Below are 24,296 nucleotides of genomic sequence, written 5' to 3' on the forward strand. Positions count from 1 at the left end.
CTTTCTGGAGGTCGATTCTCATAATAGCAGCTTCTGATTTATGCAAGAACATAGAATGTAAGCAATCCTGTGTGCTGGCAACGACATCTAGAATATTTTGGCCTTTTAAAAAAGCATGTTGTTTTGGAGAAAGACAGGATGCCAACGTCACTTTGATTCTTTCAGCTATAATCTTTGTAATAATCTTGAATGTTATGTTGCATAAGGAAATTGTCCTGAAGTCCAGGAATGATTCAGGCACTCCCTTATTTGGGATAAGAGCAATCAGAGTGGAAGTAGTGTGGTGGTGAATGCAACCCGATAATCTAGATGCTTCCACCATACTGAGCAGATATAATTTGAAGAGGTCAAAGAAATGGATCAGGAAATCAATTGTCCATCCGTCGGGGCCAGGGGATTTGTCTTTCTTGAAAGACTTCATAACTCCAAGAAGTTCATTTTCTGTGACTGGCTGGAACAGAGCTTCGTTCTTCTCCTCGTCAAACATTTCCGGAACCAAGTCAATGCCCCAAAGAATATCCCTGAAAGCAATATCTTTTCTACTGCAATATTGTTCCTTGAAAAAACTAACTGCCTACTTTGTGATAGCCTCTTGAGAAACAGCATACCCGCCCTTATCATCCTTTATTTTCCAAATGGAATTTTTGGCTCTCCTTGCACTTGCATAGTTATGGAAGAACTTGGTGTTTTTATCTCCTTCCTGAATCCATAAAGCTCTGCTTTTGAGCCTCCATTCTGCTTCCTCCTGTTGCAACAGATTGAATTTTTCCTTCTCTAAATTCCTTAATCGGCACTTCATCTCAAAAGAGAAAAAGGCATAATCTGTTGATCTCAGCAGCAAGTCCAGCTCTTGTTGAATCCTCTGTAAATCTCTTATATCTTTCTGTCGCTTCTGGATCTGCCATTTTTCAACCAACTTCCTGATCTCAACCATTTTTTCTCTAAAGGTAGAGAAAATGTGGAGTTTGTCCCTTTCCTTAATCTCTTTCCATGCATTTTGAATATATTCGTTGAAAGCAGTATCCTGGAGGTGACCTCTATCAAACTTAAATGAGTATCCCGTTCTGAATTGATTTCCAGGCCATGTTAATAGAATGGGTCTGTGATCCGAGATCATAATGTTTTCCACAGATGAGCTTGGCATACCCATTTTGTCAAGGATGCTGATATGTACAAGAAACCGGTCTATTCTTTTAGCTATATAGGCCTTGTCGACTCTGCCATTTGTCCATGTCGGTTTCATCACCACAAGAGTAATATCCACCATATTCCTGTTGAGCATCTCTAAATTAATGAGATTAGCAAGTGCATTGTTTAACTTCCCCTGGACCCATACCTCTCCAGAGATCAAAGCAGCGTTCAGATCGCTAGAAATAAGGAGATGTTCGATGTCGAATAGATATGTGGAAAAAATTATTTTCCAGAAGGGAACTCGGTTTTTATATGGCGCGTATACATTAAGAATATTGATGGGAGAGTCGCATCCCCTTATAGAAGCTGCTATAATAATCCCTGCACAACACTTGTACGCCTTTGCTCTTACACGAACTGGATCCCAAAGAGTAGCCAGGCCCCCTGATAAACCACGAGCCTCTGTTGCAACCATGTACCATGTAGGGAGCATTTTCCTGAAATAAGATAAAGTGTCCTCCCGGTTGTGCATGGTTTCCTGGATGAGGATTATACTAGCCCTGGAATGGAAGAAGAAATTTTTTAGCGTTATGTGTTTGGGATCAATGCCAAGACCCCTAATATTCAGAGATATAATAGGTATCATTTAGATGATTCACCAGCCAGACTTGCTCTAAGGGGCTGTGAATCAGGCAGATCATAGATAGGCACCTCAACCAAATACAAATTTCTAATTCCTTTATCAGTAACTGTAGATCTCCCTCTAAAGTGTCTGCTGCCACCCCTACTCTTCTTCCGGACCGTAATATTCCTTGCCGAGTCCGGGCTGATAACAGGCATAGCAGTGGACCCAGGCTTGTGTATCGTAAGCGGCTCCAGTTCGAGGGATTTCCTATTAAGCAAGTGATCCAGATCACTGTCATAGAGATTGACAGGCGATGAGGCTGGGGAATTTAAAGGGGTAGGCACGACACACAGCTCGTTTCCTCTATTGTGGCCCAGGCCAGCTAGATCAGGTTGCGGTGATGAGGATGAAATAGGAATGGGAATAGAACCCATGGAAAGGTCTGCCCCCTTCAATAGAAAATGATGAGAGTCGGATAAAAACTCCTTCTGATTCATGGGACGCGGCGATGGGACAAGCCTATCCTCTCTCGGCTCAAGAAAGGGGGATCTTTGGATCCCAGACAAACTACAAATGACAGGGCTATTTGAAGTATTCAGACAATCGGGGAAGGACTCAGGGGGCACAGACAGATCAATAGATTGATCGTGTGGGGGCTCAAGATTTCTAGGACAGTGAAATGAGATTCTCGGGGAGGATGGAGAAGATGGTAAGTCATTTCCAAATGTCTTTTGCCTGTCCCGTCTTAAACCATACAATTTGACACTGGGGCAGTTTTTTACTAAGTGGCCCATTTTGCGACAAGCAACACACCTAAAAGGTATACCCCAGAAATCCAGTCTCTGATTAATAACCTGATTTTTCCAACTAATCTCAATATGGTCTGGATAACCTCCCCTAAACGGCTTTTGAATGAGAATCCATGTGATTCTTTTATCCTTTTCGCCCAAGCACCAAGGATCGATGTAGATGAAACGTCCTATAGCATTGCCAATCACCTCTAGAGTTTCACTAGACCAGAGCTCTAGGGGAAGGTTCGGGCATTTCACCCAAATAAGATTATTCATGGGGGTGTTTTTCAAAGTATTAAAGCCGATATACCATCTATACAGGGCAAGAAAACTCCTTTTGAAAACCCATGGCCGACTCTAGATGGCTTCGGCGTCAGCAGCACTTAAGAAGTGGAAACAATACCATTCTCTCATTAGGCTTGATTTGACCGGAACGTAGCCAATGACTGGTTTCCAGAAGTTCGCCAGCCATTTCCTCATGTCAGAATCGGACATTTCGGGGAAATGCCATTTTCCAATAAGTGCCAGGTTCTACAAGCTCTTTATTCTGTTGTCTAACTGCGCACTCTCAATTCTTATCGCTGGCGGGGGGGGAGATGTTTTGGCAGGCTTGTGCAGCTTATTATAGCTGTGACTTTTACCCTCGATGCTTTTACCTTCCTGTGACACCTCTACCTCTTTCAGGGTGGACGAATCATATTTCTGTATAGATGGCTTGACCACCAGGTCATCTAAAGTTGATTTCCAATCCCCTGCCAAAGCGGCAGCACCCAAGCTTGTTCAGCCTCCATGGTGGCTTTGATAAGGTCTTTCGTGGCGATGGCGTCAGAGACCCCCTCCATGCACCGCCAAAAAATATCCTCGAGATCTGAGGACAGTCTAGATAGATCCAAATCCAGAAAAGTACCCAAAATCTAGTGGAACCTGACAACCAAAGCCAACCTCGTCCTAAGGGAAGTAAATATCAAAGCGGATGAGGGTACAGAATAAGGACACTGAGAGAGAGAGATCTAGGGCAATTCATAAAGGATCCTTCTACAAAGGATGTCCAGAGGGTGACATCTATGCCACCCAGGACCCCAAAAAGGATTTATTAAGGATTTAGTTGTAAGGACTCATACAAGGATTTAAGAAGACTTTACTCATAACATAATGCCAGGACCAATTTGAAAAATCTGGGGGAGGAGGAAAACATGACCGGCCATCAAAAAAAATTCTGAAGGGGAGGAAAGAATAGAGAAACCAGGACTCGATTTCAAGACCCTTGAAGAAACGCTATGTGCTATGAAGAAGGTTCATCACAGCCTAGACAGCAACAATAAACCTTAAAGATGCACCACCAATATCCTATCTTAAACCTTACATCAGTGCAAGGTTTATATATGACAATTAGATTTCTAAGTCTGAGAAGAATATCTTTTATCATCTTGAAATTTCTTCATCAAAAACCAGAGATTGACACATAGCAGCTCATATAACGCTTAAGCAGGAAAACAAAACCAGGACGAATTCATACAGACATATCAAAAGGTATATAGAAAGACCATCCTTGAAATCTAATAACAAAAAAGGCAATAATGTATAAAATAGAGAGCGAAGATGAGATAAACAGGCACTGACCTGGAGCAAGAGCCCAAACACCCCGAACGTGAGCTCCAGATGAAACAAACACCAGACATCCAGCCAGCGTCGCGATAAAAGAAAATATTTATGTTCTAAAGAGGAATAAAGAGGCCATGAAGAGAATAGGAAAAGTTGATGGAACAGAGAGGAGAGCGTGAGTCGAAAAAGACCTGCGCAAAAGCCGAGCATAGAAGGGTGGCGGAAAAAGACCCGCGCAGAAGTCGATTAAGGTAAAAACGCAAGAGTTTTAACTTGGCACAGATAATGACACCATCGCCCAGCATTTGCTCTGCATGCATGGAGGGCATGTAGGAAAGATGAGGGCCCTCACGCAGGCCATTGATTGGTTTAGGCGTCCGCCAGAGGATCTACATCTCGGGCTGGGATTGGGTAACTGAGGACCCCTGGATGCTGGTAGTTCGCCTGGTTCCCACGTCACAAGCGCTCCGCTCTGCTCTTCCAAAAATCATGTCAACACTGTTTTCATTTTTAATTTAATATGGTTTAAAAAAAATAAAATAAAATAATGTTTTTTACTATAAAAAAAAAAAAACAAAACCAATACGTATATTTGATTAGTTTTCACTAAATATAATAGAAAAGTTTAAAATACATACTCTAGATGCCATAAAAATATTTCACTCTCATTTTTAGCCATAAATAATCTAGCATTGTTGATGTTACGACCAAGTATGAAAGAGAAAAATGCATCATAACAATACTTTATTCGCAACCATAAAAAATCAAGCAACATAATTTATATCAACTTTAAAAAGAATATATATATATATATATATATATATTCACTTTTGAGTGTGAAAGAGTTATATAATTCTTATCTTTTTTAAAATTATTGTAGTATAAGACTTAAATAAACAATTTCAATATTAATGCTAGCTAATTTATCTAATTTGTTCGAATATCAACTTCACATGTAGAGAGATAACATGTATAATTATATATATGTCTTTGTGTGTTGATCATAATAAAATATTTCAATGTTCAATGAAAAGAAGTAATTGAAAGAAACAAAAAAAAATCACTAACTTCTAAATAATAAGAAGATGTGTAATTGATTTAGTTCTTAATATGAATGTAATAAATGACATTTCAAATATTTTTAATAAAAAATATAATAGGAATAATAAACAAAATATTTCAATATATACGTTAAGTAATATTTAATAAAAAGAAAGAAATATATTTTAACGTGAACACGTTAATTAATAAATAAAATAAAACAAAATATCGTTAATTAATAAATAAAATAAAATAAAATATTTCAAAGCTCGTGTTAAGTGGAAATTTCAATTCCAAATATGTATATATTATATATGGCTGAAAAAAAATGTGTATATATTATATAAAACATTTGAAAAAAAAATTATAGTAAAATTATTCACGTCCTTTTTGAAGAATATTTTTTGGGTTAATTTTTTTTTAAAGTTTAGCAACAGTTTGATGGAATTGCAAATTTAAGCTATGCAATGTACCTAATCAAGGTGGCAAAGTAAATTTTCAAGAGGTTGAATCTTTAGAGGTGCAAATTTATAATCCAAGTTTAACACTTTAAAGAGGTTTGCACCTTAAGATAGATTTGATCCCTCTAGGCGCTTGCTAGATCGATGGTTGAGATGGATCTATACTCATGCTACTTCAACTGTGTTTAGGGAGAAAACAGTCCTTGAATCCTAAATTAACATTATCCAACACCAATAAACTATAATTCAATATTTTTAAATCTATTTATAAATAAAGATTTGTGCAGCCATACAAATTATATAGTTAGTAAATGCCGATAGACATCAATCCATAATAAATATACAAACACTTACTTTATAATACAAAAGATTAAAAAAAGACATAAAAATAACTAGAATATAATTTTATTTTTAATTATTAATATTATTAATAATAAAGATAATTAATATATAAGCTAAAAATATGTAAATTTAAAAAGATGGAACAAGATGACTAATTATGGATATTTACTCCTATTTTACAATGGAGATTCTTAATTTGTAAATAGGCTCACAATATCATGATTGATCAATACCATATTCCCCAAAAAACATAACTCACTTCATATGACACTTGTTTATATGACATTTTTTTAATTAATCAATTTAATTAAAAAAGCAAAATATACATAAGCACTCTGACCATAAATGTCAATCTTTGATTTTGTATATTACAAAAAATATTCTAAAATATTTCATAAATATTAAATCCCTACTATCCTTATTTCAAAATAAATATAATTAAAATATTCTCCATCACATTCAAATGTTAAAAATAATTTTCATATCCAAAATAACAAAATATTACTGCGTTTAAGCAAATTAAGGAAATAAATTATTTTCACCATCTATCCGTAGTAATTAGAAGCAATCACCTTCACACAAAATATCCTATGAATAATAAAGAGCGATGAAATTTGGTACTAAATTCAAGACTGAGAATATATAATAAAGAGCGATGAAATTTGGTACTAAATTCAAGACTGAGAATATAGTGGTGGAAATTTTATAGATAGAAAGCCGATATGACTCGGTAAAGCCCAAAAACTAGTTGAGAAACGTTTAATATTAATTTTTGTTTTTTTTAAGATTCGAAAATTTCTCAGGTACAAATAAGACAAAGATGAAGTTAACGAGCCACATGTAAAGACTAATAATAAGAATGAGAAGACAAAGGAGCCATAAGGAAAGATTCACAAACCATAATACGTTACCATATTACTAATATAGGTTAGTAATTAAATGTTTGATACAATATTATTTATGCTAAAATTAGTCGCGGAAGTAAAATAGATTCCCTCAGCTATATTCTATTTCAATATTATTTTTCAGCTATATTCTATTTCAATATTATTTTTAAGCCTCTTGATGGATTTCAACTATATGGACATTGGAGAAATTCAGAGATAAAAAATGGGTTTTAAAATACCAACGAAAAAAATTCTTAAAATAAAATTTATTATTATATCTTTGAGATATCTCTTTACGTGTTTACTTAAATATCAAATATAGCCGTTTGTTTAATACATAATTAAATTCTATATACAAAGAATATTAAGCTTGTTCGATGGATGATTAAATTTTAAGTTTGTTTGGTGGATAATTAAATTTCAGATGTAACTAGTATCATATTTGTTAGGCTTATATAAGTGTTTGTATTTGAAATAATATTTTTTATAATTTAATTTCATTATGAGTAATTATTTAATAGATTTTAGATATTTAATTACTATAACATATATTAGAATATTTATAGAAATATTTATTAATAAAAAAATAAAATTTATTTACCAGTTTTTATGATATTTTAATTATATTATATCAAATTAATTAATTAATAAAAATGTTATATCAACAAATGTTATATTGGGCATATGGTATTGAAATGCCATAATATTAACTCACTGTATTGTAAGAAGAGCTATTTACAAGTTAAAAAATCCAAAATAAAGTAATGTGAATCCCTATAGTTAAGAATATTATTAAATGTTTTTAAGATATATAGGTATTTAAATCATATATTAATTATTTTTAATTAATAATAATTTTTACAAATTTATAATTTAATTATTTTTATGTTTTTTTCTTTTTAATATGTGCAATGTGAGATTTAAAGAGTAAGAGCCTTCATGTTTATCATGCATTATTGCCTATCAAATTTTAAAAACTATTTAATATATCTGGCTATGTTAGATGTAACTAATATCCATTCACATAATTTAATAGATTAGTAATAAAATAAATTGTAAATACAAAATTTAATTATATATTTCTTGGCTTAAAAATTTAAATATAATTATACCTATTGAAATTAAAAATAAAAATAAAAATAATAAAAATATTTAAAAGTTTATTTATTTTTATCTACTGGATTTTGGATACATAGTGATTCTTTAAGTGATATATTGAGCATGATAAAGATATAGTCCTACCAAACTAAAAAAGATAAATTAAATCATTTATATTTAAAAACATATTTCATACTTTAAAATTTCTCAATGCTAAAAACAATAGTAGTAAAAATTTACTTATTTTTTATTCCTTATGATTTGAATTTATACTCATTATAAAATTTAAAGTTATAAACTATAATAACATTATTTAATTACAATTTTTTTGGCACACGGAAATTTGTTTCAGGAGAAGCTAGAACGCTCTGCAACCAAACCCTAGAAGCAGCGCTCAATGAACACCCTCAGGGGGGATCGACCCCCCCAGCCTTCGGCCCCTTCGTTTTCGGCAGCCTCCCTCCAGAGCCCACCTTTACCTCATCCGCCTCCCGATCCAGGGATAGAGGCAAAGCGCCAACGACAATCTATGCCTCGACAGCAAATGGATCTGTGGCTGAGAAAAGCTTCCCAAACCAAAACGAAGCAAATGGATCATCCCCCTACAAAACGATATCGAAGGAAACTCCCTCATTAATCATCGAAGACCCATGGATTGAAGAATACAGAGATCACATGAGAAAACATGCCCTAATCTGTCAGTTCATGGGAGTAAGACTCAATGAAAAAGCTCTCTGCTGGTGGATAAACACGAAATGGAAGCCCAAAGGAAACTATGAACTACAGTTAGGAGCAAGGAATTTTTTCACAGTCATCTTCACCCACAAGGAAGAAAAAGATCGCACCTTCGAAGGAGGCCCATACTTCTACAACTCGGCAGGACTCTACATAACGTACTGGAAGCCAAACTTTGTTCCAGAGCAAGAAGACTTCACAAAAGTTCCAGTCTGGCTCAGGCTATACTCCCTGCCGGTGGATTATTGGAATGAGCGGATCCTAGAAGCCATCGGGAACAAGTTGTGTATATTCATCAAAACTTCAGACCTCACATCTCAAGGTAAATACACTGCCTATGCTAGAATCTCTGTTTATATGGATGTCTCAGGACCTCTCCCAGGTTATATTGCTCTGATCCACAAAGGTATTCAGTGGAAGCAGGCCATCGACTATGAAAATATTCCTTTTAGATGCAGGAAATGCCGACAGCATGGACATCTTAGTCATGGGTGGCCCCTAAATCAACCCTCAACCCCAAACAGACAAAGCGGACAACCCATCCCCAGATTTCATCCCTGTTACCAGGAAAAGCAAAAAGCAGAAAGGGAAAAATCCTCTGAAAAACCCCCCCAACCCAATCCTCACCCATCAAAATAGCTTTGAAGTTCTAAGCAACTAGGATCCATTCGAAAACCCTCCAAAATCCCAAGCCCCTCTGGCTCAAGATCCACCTCGGCAGCCTCAACTATCCAACCCTTCAACCACCTCCATCCCTGGCTTGGACCAACCCCAAACCAAGGAGCAGCTTCAAGTCCCGCAACCCAACTCAAACCACAGCGATACAAGCTCCGCTCCTCTGCATACCCCTCCTTGCACAGAACATCAACCAAATTGGTTGCCCTCAACCGCTCCTACCAATCCTCTGGAAGAAATTCTGGGGGACCTGGATCTCCAGGAGGTCAACGAACAATGGTCCAAACAGGGTGTGAATGCCATTCCCTAGGAACACTTGGAGAAAATCGAAATGGCATACTTGCAGTTAGAATATCTGAATCAGAATGCAGCTAAAAAGCAATGGGGAGAAAGCAGCCAAACAGGCATCCAAGCAAACGTAGACCTGGACCAATATAATCCAAAAGGTCCAAGAAGAAAACGGGGCAGAAAATCGACAAAGCAACAAATACAAGAACTCGGGAGGTGCCTAATAAATGAAGGAAAGATGAGGGCTCTGGTCTTAGCCACACCGAAGATTTCTTAATGAAGATAACTACATGGAACATCAGAGGGCTAAATGGCACCTCCAAAAGATGAATCCTTAAAAACCGTCTTTTCACGCAATCAACAGTCTTGGTCCTACTACAACAATCCAAATGCTCACCAATGGCATAGAAACGCTCAAGAAACTATTTGCAAAAATCTTTCAATGCACAAGCACAGAGGCCATTGGGCAAGCAGGAGGGCTCCTAATATTCTGGAACAAAAACAAGTTCTTTTTGCAGAATTCTCTATCCACTAAGCATTCGCTATCAGTGATCTTCAACATGCCAGACTCACAACAAACGATATGCATCACCAATGTGTATGGACCGTAGCGAGTTCAGGAGAAGTTCAAGATGTTGGAAGACTTGAACGAAATCAGACATCACCATGGTGCCAACCACTGGATCCTAGGTGGAGATTTCAACATGATCACCAACCTAGCGGAGAAGAAAGGGGGCCTAAGAAGATTAGATAAAGACGCGGAAGCTTTCAGCACCTTCATAGCAGAATCTAAACTCATTGATGTTCCCACAGTCAATGGTCTACACACATGGAACAATAAGAAAGGGGGAAATAGACAGGTTGCATCAAGGCTTGATAGGTTCCTCATATCGGAATCCATCATGCTCCAGAATCTAGACATGGAAGCCAACATCCTGCCCATTGGGGGATCAGATCACTGGCCAGTACAGCTGCACTTCACCAATATGATCAAGCCCCAAAACCGGCCTTTCAGGTTCGAAATATTCTGGATAGACCACCCAACCTTCATGCAAAATATACAAAGTTTGTGGACCCAAACCTCTGTAAAGAGCGACAACATTATGTACATATTTCAGCAAAAGCTCAAGAGCATTAAAACAAAGCTCAAATGCTGGAACAAGAACACATTTGGTAACATTTTTCAAGCCAAAAAAGAGCTCGAGGAAAAGATGGCAAGCCTCCAACAATCAATGATCAAGGACGGGCCTAACGAGGACAGGCTAGCTCAGGAATTAAACCTCCAAAAGCAATGGGAAGACAGGTTAAGACAAAAAGAGCTGCTATGGAAACAAAAATCACGTGTGCAGTGGCTAAAGGATGGGGAACGAAAACACAAGCTTCTTCCATAAATCAACCATTCAGCACAGAGCCAATAATCGTATTCTATCTCTCAAAAAAGATGATGGTGCCAAAGTCTTAACCATAGAGCAAATAGGATCAGAACTAAATCTATACTTTCAGTCACTACTCTCTGAGCCCAATCAAGATAGAACCCAAGCTATCAACAAAATCACTAGTGCTATTCCCCCCTTAGTAACGAAGGAGAAAAACTCCCCTCTCTTAAGAGAATTCACTGAGTAGGAGATCGAAGATGTCATCTTCACCATGGCCTCTAACAAAGCCCCTGGACCAGATGGCTTCACAATCGAATTCTTCAAAGCCTGTTGGCATATCATCAAAGCAGACCTTTTCAATCTGATAAAGAACTTCCACAGAACCAAGAGAGTGCTGCCAGCCATCAATGCTACCTTCCTCACCCTCATCCCTAAATCTGATCATGCTGATTCCCCCGACAAATTCAGACCTATAGCACTTTGCAACGTCATCTATAAAATCCTCTCAAAATTGATGGCCAACAGACTTAAACCCATCCTTCCCTCAATCATTTCTCATGAACAGTCTGGATATGTTGAAGGAAGACAGATAACTGACAGCATCATTCTCAACCAGGAGGTGATGTATTCTATAAAAACTAAAAAAATCTGAGGCATGCTCATTCAACTTGACCTCTTCAAGGCCTTTGACAAAATCAGCTGGACATATATCAGAGAAATCCTTAAGCCTTTCGGCTTTAGTTAGATTTGGATAAAATGGATAATGGAAATGGTCTCAGGAGCATTCTTCTCAATCATGTTGAACGGAGGCCCCTTACAACCATTCCGCCCATCCAAAGGCATACGGCAAGGGGATCCTTTGTCACCTTTTCTCTTTGTCATCATGGCAGAGGGCCTCGGAAGATCCCTATCCCAAGCAGTCCAAATGAATCAGCTCAAAGGCATCAAAGCTGTGCATCATGGACCTACAGTAACGCATCAACAATTTGTCGATGATACAATGCTTATGGGAGCCCCCACAGTGAAGGAAGCCCGAACCTTCAACAAGGTGCTGAGTACCTTCATGGAAGCCTCAAGTATGGAGATCAATCTAGCTAAATCCAAATTATTTTTCTTCAACACTTCTATTCCTGTGCAGAGAAATCTCAGCAAAATTCTCAAGATCCAGAGGAACTCCCTTCCAACCAAATACCTCAGCATACCACTTTCAGAATATGCCCCCAAAACTACAAATTGGGAAGATCTCCTCAACAAAATGAAATCCTGATTAAGCAGTTGGACTCATCGATCCCTAAACATGGCTAGTAGACTGGTACTAGTCAAATTAGTGCTTCAAACAATGCCAGCCTATATGCTCTCGGCCCTTGTCGTGCCCAAATCAATCTACAAATCCATTCGGAACATCCAGTGGTCCTTCCTCTAGAACAGAGATTCAAAGAAGCGCAAATGGGCCCTCCTCAAGCGGACAGACATATGTAAACCAAAGCTGGCAGGAGGTCTGGGCCTAAGAGATCCTAAAATCCTAAGCAAGGTTATTGCAGCAAAAATATGGTGGAGATGGGTGGAGAATCCTAATTTCCTTTGGGGCACCTTGTGGATGGAAAAGTACACAAATCAAACACAGGACAAAGACCTCATCAGGCTCACAGGCAACACTCAAGGCTCTCCCCTCTGGAACAAAGTATGGGAAAATCGACACCTTGTTCAACAACACTGCTTCTGGGAAGTGCACCAAGGCAACACTACCCTATTTTGGGAGGATGCTTGGCAGCAACTCCCTCCTTTGCACCACCCAGATTGGACTACAGTCAAAAATGACATGCAAGAGGCAGGGCTAATAAAGGTAGCAGATTACTAGCAACCACAAACAGTGACCACCACCTGGCAAAAATGGCTATCCAAAGATCAATGGCCAACACAAGACCACAATGGAAACATAGAACAACTCCTACAACAACTAGAACAGTGCAAAATCCTCACGTCAACCAGAGAAGACATCCTGCGATGGGGAAACAATTCTAAAGGAACTTTCAACCTAAAGGAAGCCTACAGAATCAGTGCTGCTTCACCAGATTGGCAACCGGGCCCCAGATGGCACGCTCTATGGACCAGAGGCAATTGGCCCAAAATAACTATGTTCTCCTGGCTGGTCATGCACAACAGAGTGCTCACATGGAACAATCTACAGTGGCAGGGCTTCATCGGACCCTCCAGATGCGCCCTTTGCGAGAATGATAATGAAACGCTCAACCACATTCTCAATACATGCCCCATAGCCTGTGCGATATGGGATGATATGGATTTTGTCTTCAGGCAAACCGACAGAAACAGAGACTCGATCTGTCTTACCTTGGGCAATTGGCGATCAACCATGTCCACCAATAATCTGATCAACAAGGCATGGAACCTCATTCCAGGAGTCGTGGTCTGGATCCTCTGGAAAGAGCGCAATGCTCGAATCTTTAAGAATTCTGCGATGACAGTGGATAGGCTAATGGAAAAATCGAGGCAGTTAATAACAGAAACGATCCACGCCATGGACATAACACAGCAAGAGGGGAACCTGTCTCCAAAGGATCAAAGGATTGTCCAAATCCTCAAACTCAAAGCCCGGACCAATCCCACAGGCAGGAACCAGACCACGCAAGCGATGAAGTGGGACAAATGGAGAACACCGCCATTTCTAGCGTTCAAACTAAACTGCGATGGCGTGTCAAAGCAAAACTCGGGGAAAGACAGATATGGCGGAGCAATCATAGACCATATGGGGAACATATAGCTCATTTACCATGGCAATCTGGGGAATAACACCAATAATGCTGCAGAACTGATTGCTCTCATCAAAGGCATCACCCTGGCTGACCACTACAAATTCCTACCCCTGATAGTGGAAGGAGACTCGGAGATAGTCATCAAGATGATGAGGAAACTTCAAAACGGCACGCAAGTGGACAAGATCACACCCAGTTGGAGGCTCTCGGCAATTCTGAAGGATCTGCAAGTCCATCTCAGCAACATTCAAGGCATCACCTTTCAAGCAGTCAGAAGAACTGCAAATAAGTTGGCCGACACCATAGCCAATGCGGGCGTTCAGTCCAAGAGTGAAGACTATCACATCCTCTGGCAAGACCTGGAGGAGGGGGATCTCAGAAAGAAATGCCACACCATAAACAAGGTAGACCAGCAAACTTAGCAAATGCCAGGCTCTGTTGATTCTTCCAAATATCCATTTACTGACAACTATATAAGTTGCAAGCGATCCACTCGAAGGAAAAAAAAATTAAAAAATTAAAAAAAAAGAGAGGAGAGAATGAGAGCAGAGACTAGACCAGCTCAGTTGTTCAAAGGCAGACACAGGGAGGTCCCATCGACTCCCACTCTGCATCATGTATTCTACTATATTTTATTAATATAAAGTCTCGCTGAACCTTACAAAAAAACATTATTTAATTACAATTACAATTTTCTATTTATTTTTTATTATGATTTTATCCCTTAATAGATATTTTATCTATTAAAAGCATACTTTTAAGAAATGCAGACCATATAAATAAAAATTATTTTTCTTTATATCCATCATTTATTTCAGTTTTAAAATAATTTCAAAAATTTTCAACCTGATTACAAATCATCGTGAGCCATAATCAATAAGAAAAATCTATACCTAATTATCAAGGATTTTTACAATATATTTGTTGAAACTATGCACTCAATAATAAAATTCCTCTATTCATATCTGTAATATACATATTATTATAAAATTAAAATACAACAATACCAACTCTATATATAAATAAAAAAAATCATATCATTTAATAAAAAGTAGAAAGTTCCATTTATCATAATTTTTTATGATTTATATAAATTTATTTTAACCTTTCATATTTTAAATATATATAGAAACTTCCATCTTAATTATTTCTAACTTGACTATTCATATTTTGAATGTGTAAATCATATATATATATATACTCTGTCATAGATCGATGAAAATTCATCAGCAATAATATAAAGTCTAACACCAATCAGTCAGTAAGCTCACCGTCACAGAAACAACTTCGAAATGCATTTCACAATCGCTATGTTTGACTTTATTGTGCCATATAATTGAGAGCCACGAAGTTTCAAGTTCTACTGCTATTGAAGATTCTATGGGATAATTTAATCTATATGCTCAATGGTAAAAGCGGCCCTCTGACATGTCGGTAGTCCGTAAAACATTGAACTATTTATTTTCCTTTTCAATTCAATGTCCCATTCGAGGATATGATATGGTCCCATTCGCATTTAATAAATATGGATTCGTCAACAAAATCGGCCTGTTCGGATTCAATGGATAGGACTCACTTGAACGCCGAGGTCATCTGATTTAGAATACCTATTGTTTATTTTATATCACGAGACCAAAAGAATAGCCCCAGCGTCAATCGGTTTGAAATTTGATAGGTGAAGAGAGTATCAGAAGTCGTATATGTTTTATTTCTATGATTTTATTTTTTTTGGAAATTTTAGTTATAATTATTAAGTTCGAAGATTCAGGTGATGTAGGTTTTTAACGGTGATAAATCTATTTAGGCCATCAAAAATATTCAAACATTCCCATTATTCTATTTTTCAAGAAATTTCTCACCAATTCCAGCATCTTCAAAAAGTTTCTCACCCGCCATTAGAAAAAATTGTACCCTCGTTAAATAACCCATTTCCATTTTCTCCTATAAAAGGAGCCATGCTATCTCCTGCAATCGACCGGGGCGCCTTTGTCGAGTACGCATTTTTGTTTTTCTGTTAAAGTATTAGAGGCCTCTTTGTCGACTATGCCCTTGTGTTTTTCTGTGTGATTGTTGGAATTACGCAGCATGGATTTTACAGTTGTTGACGAGGAGGCCGCGGTTCCCGTCATCGATGTTGGTCCTTTGTTGGATCCCCATGACCCTTCTGCTGCTCGAGCGGCGGAATTAGCTGTTGTTGGACAGATCGGTAAGGCATGTGAAGAATGGGGATTTTTCCAAGTCATAAACCATGGAGATCCCTTAGATCTTATAGAAGAAGTGTTGGCTAGTTCACGTATATTCTTCGAGTATCCTGCACAAGAGAAGATGAAGGCCAGAGCACGGGCCCCGGGAGGTGATAACTCCGAGATTCCCGTGATGGGTTACAATTTGTATCCACCGGGTAGATGGGATTCATACGAGAATCTATACTATGGCGTTGGCCCATCAGCGTGCAACGCTTTTCCGGAGGAATTGCCTCAGTTAGGGTAGGAAAACCAGCATAGCTATCGATTATTATTTCAAACATTGTTCTTCATATTCGTATAGGCCAATTGATAGGGAAGTCATTAATTTGATATCGTGACTTGCTAGTGCAGGATGGTAATAGAGAAGCTGATGATATTCCTATCCAAGATGGTGGAATTTATGGAGAGCCTCATCTCCCAAAGCCTCGGATTGCCTACTAATTTTCTCAAGGAACTCAATGGGGACAGGATTGAGCCCTTAAAAGTGCTCTGCTATCCGAGAGCCACGAGCCAGCAGGAAGAGATAGGAGCGTGGGAGCATCAGGACAGCAGCTGCATCACGCTGGTGGGACAAGACGAGAGTGGAGGGTACCAAGTTCTCAAGGATGGTAAATGGGTGCATATCAAGCCTACCAAGGGCGCCCTTGTCATCAATATTGGCGATATTCTTCAGGTAACTCAAGGAATCACCATATAATTATTTATTTATTTATTTTTGTGTTCGTTTGGTCCACCGTGATTTGAACTTGATTTACATAATATTTTATAACATATAGCATAGCAATGGTAAATTAAACTATTTCGTTACCTACGAATCAACATATATTCATACCATTAAATCTAAGGAATTCAATCCTAAGCCTCTAATGGGTGTGGTGTGCTCTACATATAGCAGGTATGGAGCAACAACAGATTCAGAAGTGCTGTGCATCGTGTTTTGAATAGTAAAGAAAGAAGACGATGCTCGTTTGCATATGGCAGCATTCCAAACCCGGGTATGATAGTGAGGCCTCTTCCTGAATTTACCACTGCCATCAACTGCCCTGCTGCTTACACAGCATTCATGTACAAAGATTATATGCTCAAGAGAATCCATGACAAGACACACCCTCCTGCTAGCTCCCAAGATTTTGTCAACATCTCCGTCTACGCTATTGATAAAGTTGATATTAAAGAACAATGCAATGTAGCTGTATGAACAAAAGCTCTACGTGGGACCTGCGCCTAAACTTTCCGGTTTAATAAATTTATATGGTACATAAACCTATGTTCGTCTAAGAGTAATAAGTTTATAATATTAGTCCAATGGTTGAATGTCGCATTTTGACAAAGATTGTCTCATCATCAATACAAACCATGTTTATTTTAGTGTTTGTAATATTTATATTTCAGTTTACCATATTAGTCCAATGGTTGGATGTCCCATTTTGACAAATATTGTCTCACCATGAAAATAAATGATGTTTATTCTGGTCTTTGTAATATTTACATTTGATTTTACGAATGTTGGGTCTATAATATTAGTCCTGATACGTCTGAAGGAATGAATGCTGGACTTGTTGCATCATTATCTATTCATGCAAAGATTGGTGATTGTGGTTCTTTACAAAGTCCATTATTCCCTTCGGTTGATAGTCCCTTGGGGTTCTAGTATTACTCCCTTGTGTTTATTATTCATTTGTGTTTTAATATCAATCCCTTGGGTTTATTATTCCCTTAGGTTTATAATATCAATCATGGTCAACTATGGTCAACCATGGTTGAATGTCACATTGTGACAAGGATTGTTTCACCATGAAAATAAATCATGTTTATTTTAGTCTTTGTAATATTTATATTTGGGTTTACAAATGTTGGGTTTATAATATTAGTCCCTTAGGTTTAATATTATTCCCTTCGGTTCATAATCCCTTGGGGTTTTAGCATTAATCCCTTCGTTTTATTATTGCTTTGTGTTTAGAATATCAATCATGGTCAACCATTGTCAATCATAGCAAACAATGGTCAACCATGTTTGAATGTCGCATTGTGACAACGATTGTCTTACCATCAAAATAAACACCATGTTTATTTAATAATTATCTGTTGGGTTCACTAATTCCTTGGGTTTATAATATTAAACCATTGGGTATATTACTTCCTTGGGTTTATAATATTAGTCCCTATGGGTTTAATATTATTGCCTTCAGTTTAGAATATCAATAATGGTCAACCACTGTCAATCATATCAAACCATGGTCAACCATGTTTGAATGTCACATTGTGACAATAATTATCTCACCAACAAAATAAACCATGTTTATTTTAGTGTTTGTAGTGTTTATATTTGGGTTTAACAATGTTGGGTTTATAATATTAGTCCCGTGGGTTTAATATTATTTCTCTGGGTTCATAATCCCTTGGGATTTTAGTATTGATGTCTTAGTTTTATTATTCCTTTAGGTTTATAATATCAATCCCTTGGGTTTATTATTCCCTTAGGTTTATAATATCGATCATAGTCAACCATTGTCAATCATAGACAACCATGGTCAACCATGGTTGAATGCCACATCATGACAAGGATTGTCTCACCGTGAAAATAAACCATGTTTATTTTAGTCTTTCTAATATTTATATTAGGGTTTACCAATGTTGGGTTTATAATATTAGTCCCTTGGGTTTAATATTATTTACTTGGGTTCATAATCTCTTGGGGTTTATTATTAATCCTTTGGGTTTATTATTAACTTGGGTTTATAATATCAATCATGGTCATCTTTATTAATCTCTTGTATTTGTAATATCAATACCTTGCACTTCTTGATCCCTTAGGTTTTTAATATTTATTTGTTTGGCTCAATAATTGCTTGGGTTTATAATATTAAACCATTGGGTTTATCAGTTCCTTGGGTTTATAATATTAGTCCTTTTTGTTTATCTTAGGTTTTATATACCTTGGGTTATGTTATTAATCCTTTTAGTTTTTTACGTTTTTAGTATTAATCTCTTGTTGTTATTAGTTCTTTAGGTTTATATTATCAATCCCTTGGGTTTATTCATCTAAGGGTTCATATTCCTATCATATAATATTCCTATCATATAAGGGTTCATCTAGGGCTTATAATATTAATCATAGGGTTTAATATCAAACCCAAGGGACTAATGTTATAAAGCCAACATTGGTAAACCCTAATAAAAATATTAGAAAGACTAAATTAAACATGGTTTATTTTCATGGTGAGACAATCCTTGTCACAATGTGACATTCAACCATGGTTGACCATGGTTGTCTAATATTAGTTCCTTGCGTTTATAATATTAGTCTTTTATGTTTAAAATTATTCCCTTTGATTCATAATCCCTTGGGTTTTTAGTATTAATCCCTTGGGTAATGATAAACAAAATGGACTAATATTATAAACCCAATGTATACAAACCCTAAGATAAATATTAAAAATATTAAAATAAAAATGGTTGAATTAATAAAACCTAATTATTATTATTATTATTATTATTATTATTAAAAATTATTAATATTTAATATTACTATATTTTTATGAGTTTATATTATTATAATAATATTAATATAATAATCATCAATATATAAATATATAAGAATATCATTGTTATTATTTATATATTCATTAATTATCATAAATGGCTGGTCTTTAAAAAATTAAACATAATAATTCACTTATCACAATTGTAATTATTATTAGATCATGATTATTATTATGAGCTATTATAATAATAATAATAATTCAATATAGTTGTTATTATTATTATTATTGTTGTTATAAAAATAATAAAATAATATAATAATAATAACAACAAAAATAATATAATAGTAATAATTATTATTATAATAGCTATTATATTATTATTATTATAATATTAATTATATTATTATTTTATTAATAATTATATTATTATTATTATTATTATTATAATTATAATTATAATTATAATGATAATTGTAACTGTTATTATTATTTTTATAATTTTATATTATTGTTATAATAATATAATAATAATTATGTTATTTTATTTCTTGAATAATATAATTATAATTTAATTAATTAATATTAATAATATTACCCGGATGCGGGTGCTAATAAATGTTATTTATGAGGGGCCGCACAGAGCAGGCAGCTGGCCCTGCACCTGGCTGGCGGACGACCCCCACAGCATGCGCCTCGGGCTGGCGGACAACTTCAAAGGCACGCGAATTTAATCTTCTGCAGAACGGTATGTTGGTCACACAATTCAGCATTTATGAGCGCCTGGTTCAAGAGCTTTTGTGTAAGGTTTTATGTATGGATTCATATCTAATTCACGCCATTGTCACTGGTTCGTTTCACCTCCGCTCGGGGTTCTTCCCGCACCCTTGCCTGGCTCAACTTGTTTGGAAGCTCGCCTGGTTAACTGGTGTTGTTGGGCTCCTCTGCGCTCAGCTTCTCTCCCGTCAGCTCCGCCTTCTTCCCTTTCTCAGTCGGCCTGTCATTCAAAGTATGCCTCGCCATCGAGGAGTCCCACGCAGAGGAAGTAACACTGGGAACAGAGGAAGAACCTCTCGGCCTGCTCCGCAGAATGTCATACCCATTGCATCGGCCTCCCCTTCATCTCCGCCCCCGGGTCAAGCTGGGCCTCTTCCGCACAATTCATTTCAGACTACCAGGTTCACCTTCCACAGTAGGCTCAACAGGCCTGTATTGACTGCCAGCATCACAGTCATTCTCGCTGAGGAAGAGAGTAATCCTACCAGCTCGGCTCACACTACTTCCTCTCAATCTCAGGAAGACAGTGTCCTTCAAGGGCCGGGGTGGTGTCTAACACTGACAATATGCAGGATGACACCCCTGTTTCTGAAGCGCCTCTGCATCAGGCCGACTCAACAAAGAACGAGATTCTAGCCTGTGGACCGTCTCATCGTGCAGGCTGCATTCTCAACCTAGTGACTACTCCTGAAGGCGGCATTGAAGGAAATGATGACAATGGCTTCGTCACCTGGGTCGCTTCGTCTAGCCAGGTGGATAAGGACATGCCTGACTCTCTGCAGCATGCAGACTAAGGCTGGTTCATCACCGACGGGTGGCACTCTTGTCTTTGCTCTATGTAGTTTTTGCTATGTGTCTTCGTTTCTAAATCTCTGGTCCTATGTCCGGTTTATGTTCTTGTTTAAGCTCGTGGCACTAGCCAACCTGCTCTCTGCTTGCAGTTACAACTATGGGTTTGATGGGTACCATTTTGTCTTTTTGTTCATGGCGAGCATGATAGCATGCGTCTTAGTAAAATCTCTGAAGATGTTAGCTATGTCATGTTAGAATCAGAACAAAAGTATTTCAGGGGGTCATGGTCTAGTACAAAATCTTTTGAAGTCTGTAATTTGAAAACAATAGAAAGCATGAAATGTATATCTCTAAATCTCTAGCTGAGGATTGGCATCTGCCCCCTCTGAGATCTCAACCTCCTTGTACATAAATTTTCTCTTTTTAATAGAATTAGTATTTACGCAAAAAAAATATTATTAATAATATTATTATGAGTTTATATTATTATTATATTAATATAATATTCATGTAATAATATATATAAATAATATAATTGTTAATATTTATATAATTATTAATAACCAGTTGGTCTATCCACCTATATCAACCATATTTACTTTCATAAATATGACTCTGCTAATAAATAATATATAGTATATAAATTAATATGACTCTGCTAATAAATAATATATAGTATATAAATTAGTGCGTGCTGAATGCATGGAATCCCTATTAGTTAATTTTAACGCGCTTTTCACTTCTGTTAGAAACAATTCGATGGTATGCATTACTATTCAAGTGACGTATATTTGGTCTCCTGTCAACGTCGGTCGAGCAGAATCACATTGATAGCGTTGCTTCCATTCGAGGGCTCTTTTCACACGAACTTGACTACAAATTTTGGTGGATTTTTTTGTCTTCAAATTATTTTTATTAAATTATTTTTAATAAAAGTTATGAGTTCAATTTTCTAATCATTCTAGAAATTAAGTTTTGTTATTGAACTCACAAGAAGTGAAACTTCACTTATTTCTAAAATGATTAAAAAAGACACAAATTAATAGGTTTAGACAATAGTGCCAAGTGACACCAATCTCTTGAAAACGTAAATTAAGGTATGAGGAGTATTTTTAAATATTTCGCACTTGAATATTATTACCAATATTTCTAAAAAGAAGAAAAATGCATAAAATTAGTTAGAAGAGAATAAAAATAATAAAAAATGAAATAGGTAGAATATCACAAATCTTATTGTCTTTACCTTAACTATGAGATTTTGTTTTTTATATTTTGAAAAAGCTTATTTTGAATTGATTCATGCGTAAACTTAGTTAATAATACACAAGTTATCACTTATTTTAATAGTGTTTTTTTATAGAAACAAAATCATTAACAAAATTTTGTGTGAAACGAAAAAAATTATGTACCATGCTTATTAAAATCTTTTAATCAAACCTATATAGCATTAATAAATTGCTCACATATTTTTATTCGATTCTTAATGATGTGCTTTTCCACTAAAAATATATTACCATAATATGGATGCCATGAAGCACATGCTAGAGGTGATTAAGCGGTCAACCAATATTCTCAAATAATAACAAAATATTAAGATAACAATGATATAACATGTTAGATTTATCAATAGGTTTCATGTTAGCATGGAGAGAAAATATTATATGACAGGAGGAAAGAGAGATGAAATTATTTTGTAGGTTTTAGAGGATGTCTAATGTTTCATTTTTCAAGTTATCATTAAACTATACAATTGTAATGAATCTAACTTATAAATGTGTAATACCATTACACTTTATACATATAATCTATGACTAATAATTTTGGTATTTTGTAAAGCCTAAGAGTCCATGTAAATATAACAAAGAAATTTACATTATGTCGATTTAGGGATTGAACTTATTAAATATAGATATTAAACAACATATTAATTATCATATGGTTAAGTATAAACTGCATTTGAAACATGAATTCAATTAGGGTTTCAAAAGGATAAGGCCTCTCTTCGAAGCATACATTAAGTAACAGTTAAAATGATGGATTACAATGTTAGGATTCCTTAGGCATATGTTTTTGCTAGAGTTTATCTCATGAAAATGTATATTATATTAAGAAATAGATGAAAGCTAACCAGAATAGAAATAATTTTGTTCTAGTAAGTTACACAAAAGTAATGCGGATGAAATTTTAAATATTTTTCTTGATCAACATGTACCCTTATATAATATGAAAGTTGATCAAAAATAAGATATTTAAAGTTGATAAATCTTTAAATATGCGACTGTTATTTTAAAATTTTATAATATTCTTTTCTTTTCATAAATAACCAGTAATAATTTAAAAAATTACATTTTTAAAACATATTTAAAATTAAAAATAATAAATATAATAACTATATAAATATATAAATAAATAAATAAATTACAAAAGAAATATTTTAAAATATGTTTCTTATAAAATATCTGTATAACGTTTAAATAATATAACTACGATTCTTGAAAAAACGGTATAAAATTTTAAACAAAATAAACTAAAAATATTTAAACAAAAATATATATATATATATATATATATATATATATATTAAAAACATTATTAAGTCATCACGATCCATGACATGTGTTACGTTCCAGTCTCAACCCATCTCATGTCAATTGCTTTTTGTTTTAATTTTTTAATAACATTGTTTGCGGGTCATGCATGTTCTTATAAATATGACACGTAGAAGATGTGGAGGTTGTCAGTTATAAACGCTGCGATTGAAGGCTTGTATATAGTAGAATATTTTTTCAGAAAATTCAACGGTGTTTAACAACCTTGTTTTTTCTCTATATTTACGCCGTAAGGCGTTCCCTCTGAGAGGAACTTACCTCTGGTCTTTGCTGTCATCGTTATCCTCCGTCTGATTTAATGTTAGACGATTCGAATAATGGCTACCGTTGGATCAAACTACCCAGCGCTTGCCATACTCCAGCCACCATTGTTTCTCTCTCATCTTCGGCAACTGCAGAAACATGTCAGAGATCGAGGTGAAGGTGTCAGAGATCGAGGTGAAGGTGGAGCGTTATGGCCGTTGAAGGAAATAAAGATTGAACTTCAACCAGCGGATTGAGTGGGCAGTGTAACGGAACCAGCACAAACTTTAAATCATTGGTTGAGACCTTACATGATTCAAAGCG

General features: G+C 35.9%; 4 protein-coding genes across 5 annotated transcripts; 3 read left to right on the forward strand and 1 right to left on the reverse strand.

The window, feature by feature from the left end:
- Positions 1–574: 574 nt before the first annotated feature.
- LOC149237469 (uncharacterized) lies at positions 575–1,606 on the reverse strand. Its single transcript, XM_089369284.1, has one exon. It carries the CDS (start codon positions 1,604–1,606, stop codon positions 575–577), a length of 1,032 nt encoding a protein of 343 aa, XP_089225410.1.
- An 8,702-nt stretch (positions 1,607–10,308) lies between these two features.
- On the forward strand, positions 10,309–11,067 carry LOC149237470 (uncharacterized). The gene has a single exon (XM_089369285.1). The coding sequence runs from the start codon at positions 10,309–10,311 to the stop codon at positions 11,065–11,067; it is 759 nt and encodes a 252-aa protein (XP_089225411.1).
- Positions 11,068–13,204: 2,137 nt separating this feature from the next.
- On the forward strand, positions 13,205–13,831 carry LOC149237471 (uncharacterized). The gene has a single exon (XM_089369286.1). It carries the CDS (start codon positions 13,205–13,207, stop codon positions 13,829–13,831), a length of 627 nt encoding a protein of 208 aa, XP_089225412.1.
- Positions 13,832–15,700: 1,869 nt separating this feature from the next.
- LOC149237472 (flavonol synthase/flavanone 3-hydroxylase-like) lies at positions 15,701–17,428 on the forward strand. Of its 2 annotated transcripts, none has more exons than XM_089366823.1 (3): positions 15,701–16,309; positions 16,421–16,742; positions 16,962–17,428. In XM_089366823.1, exons 1-3 carry the CDS (start codon positions 15,909–15,911, stop codon positions 17,265–17,267), a joined length of 1,029 nt encoding a protein of 342 aa, XP_089222949.1. In that variant the 5' UTR covers positions 15,701–15,908; the 3' UTR covers positions 17,268–17,428. The 2 variants fall into 2 exon arrangements, with proteins under 2 accessions (XP_089222949.1, XP_089222950.1); XM_089366824.1 differs by having other exon boundaries at positions 15,714–16,309; positions 16,965–17,425.
- Positions 17,429–24,296: the final 6,868 nt, after the last annotated feature.

This window comes from Pinus tabuliformis, chromosome 8 (assembly GCF_031772625.1).
Source record: "Pinus tabuliformis cultivar Carrire ecotype Pingquan chromosome 8, CPIR1, whole genome shotgun sequence".
NCBI classification, from domain to species: domain Eukaryota; kingdom Viridiplantae; phylum Streptophyta; class Pinopsida; order Pinales; family Pinaceae; genus Pinus; species Pinus tabuliformis.

Coding starts and splice junctions, on each gene's coding strand:
- LOC149237469 (XM_089369284.1), bottom strand. CDS start 1,606: ATGGTTGCAACAGAGGCTCGTGGTTTATCAGGGGGCCTGGCTACTCTT.
- LOC149237471 (XM_089369286.1), top strand. CDS start 13,205: ATGCACAACAGAGTGCTCACATGGAACAATCTACAGTGGCAGGGCTTC.
- LOC149237472 (XM_089366823.1), top strand. CDS start 15,909: ATGGATTTTACAGTTGTTGACGAGGAGGCCGCGGTTCCCGTCATCGAT. Junction 16,310..16,420: donor GAGGAATTGCCTCAGTTAGG/GTAGGAAAACCA, acceptor TTGCTAGTGCAG/GATGGTAATAGAGAAGCTGA. Junction 16,743..16,961: donor ATATTGGCGATATTCTTCAG/GTAACTCAAGGA, acceptor CTCTACATATAG/CAGGTATGGAGCAACAACAG.
- LOC149237470 (XM_089369285.1), top strand. CDS start 10,309: ATGTTGGAAGACTTGAACGAAATCAGACATCACCATGGTGCCAACCAC.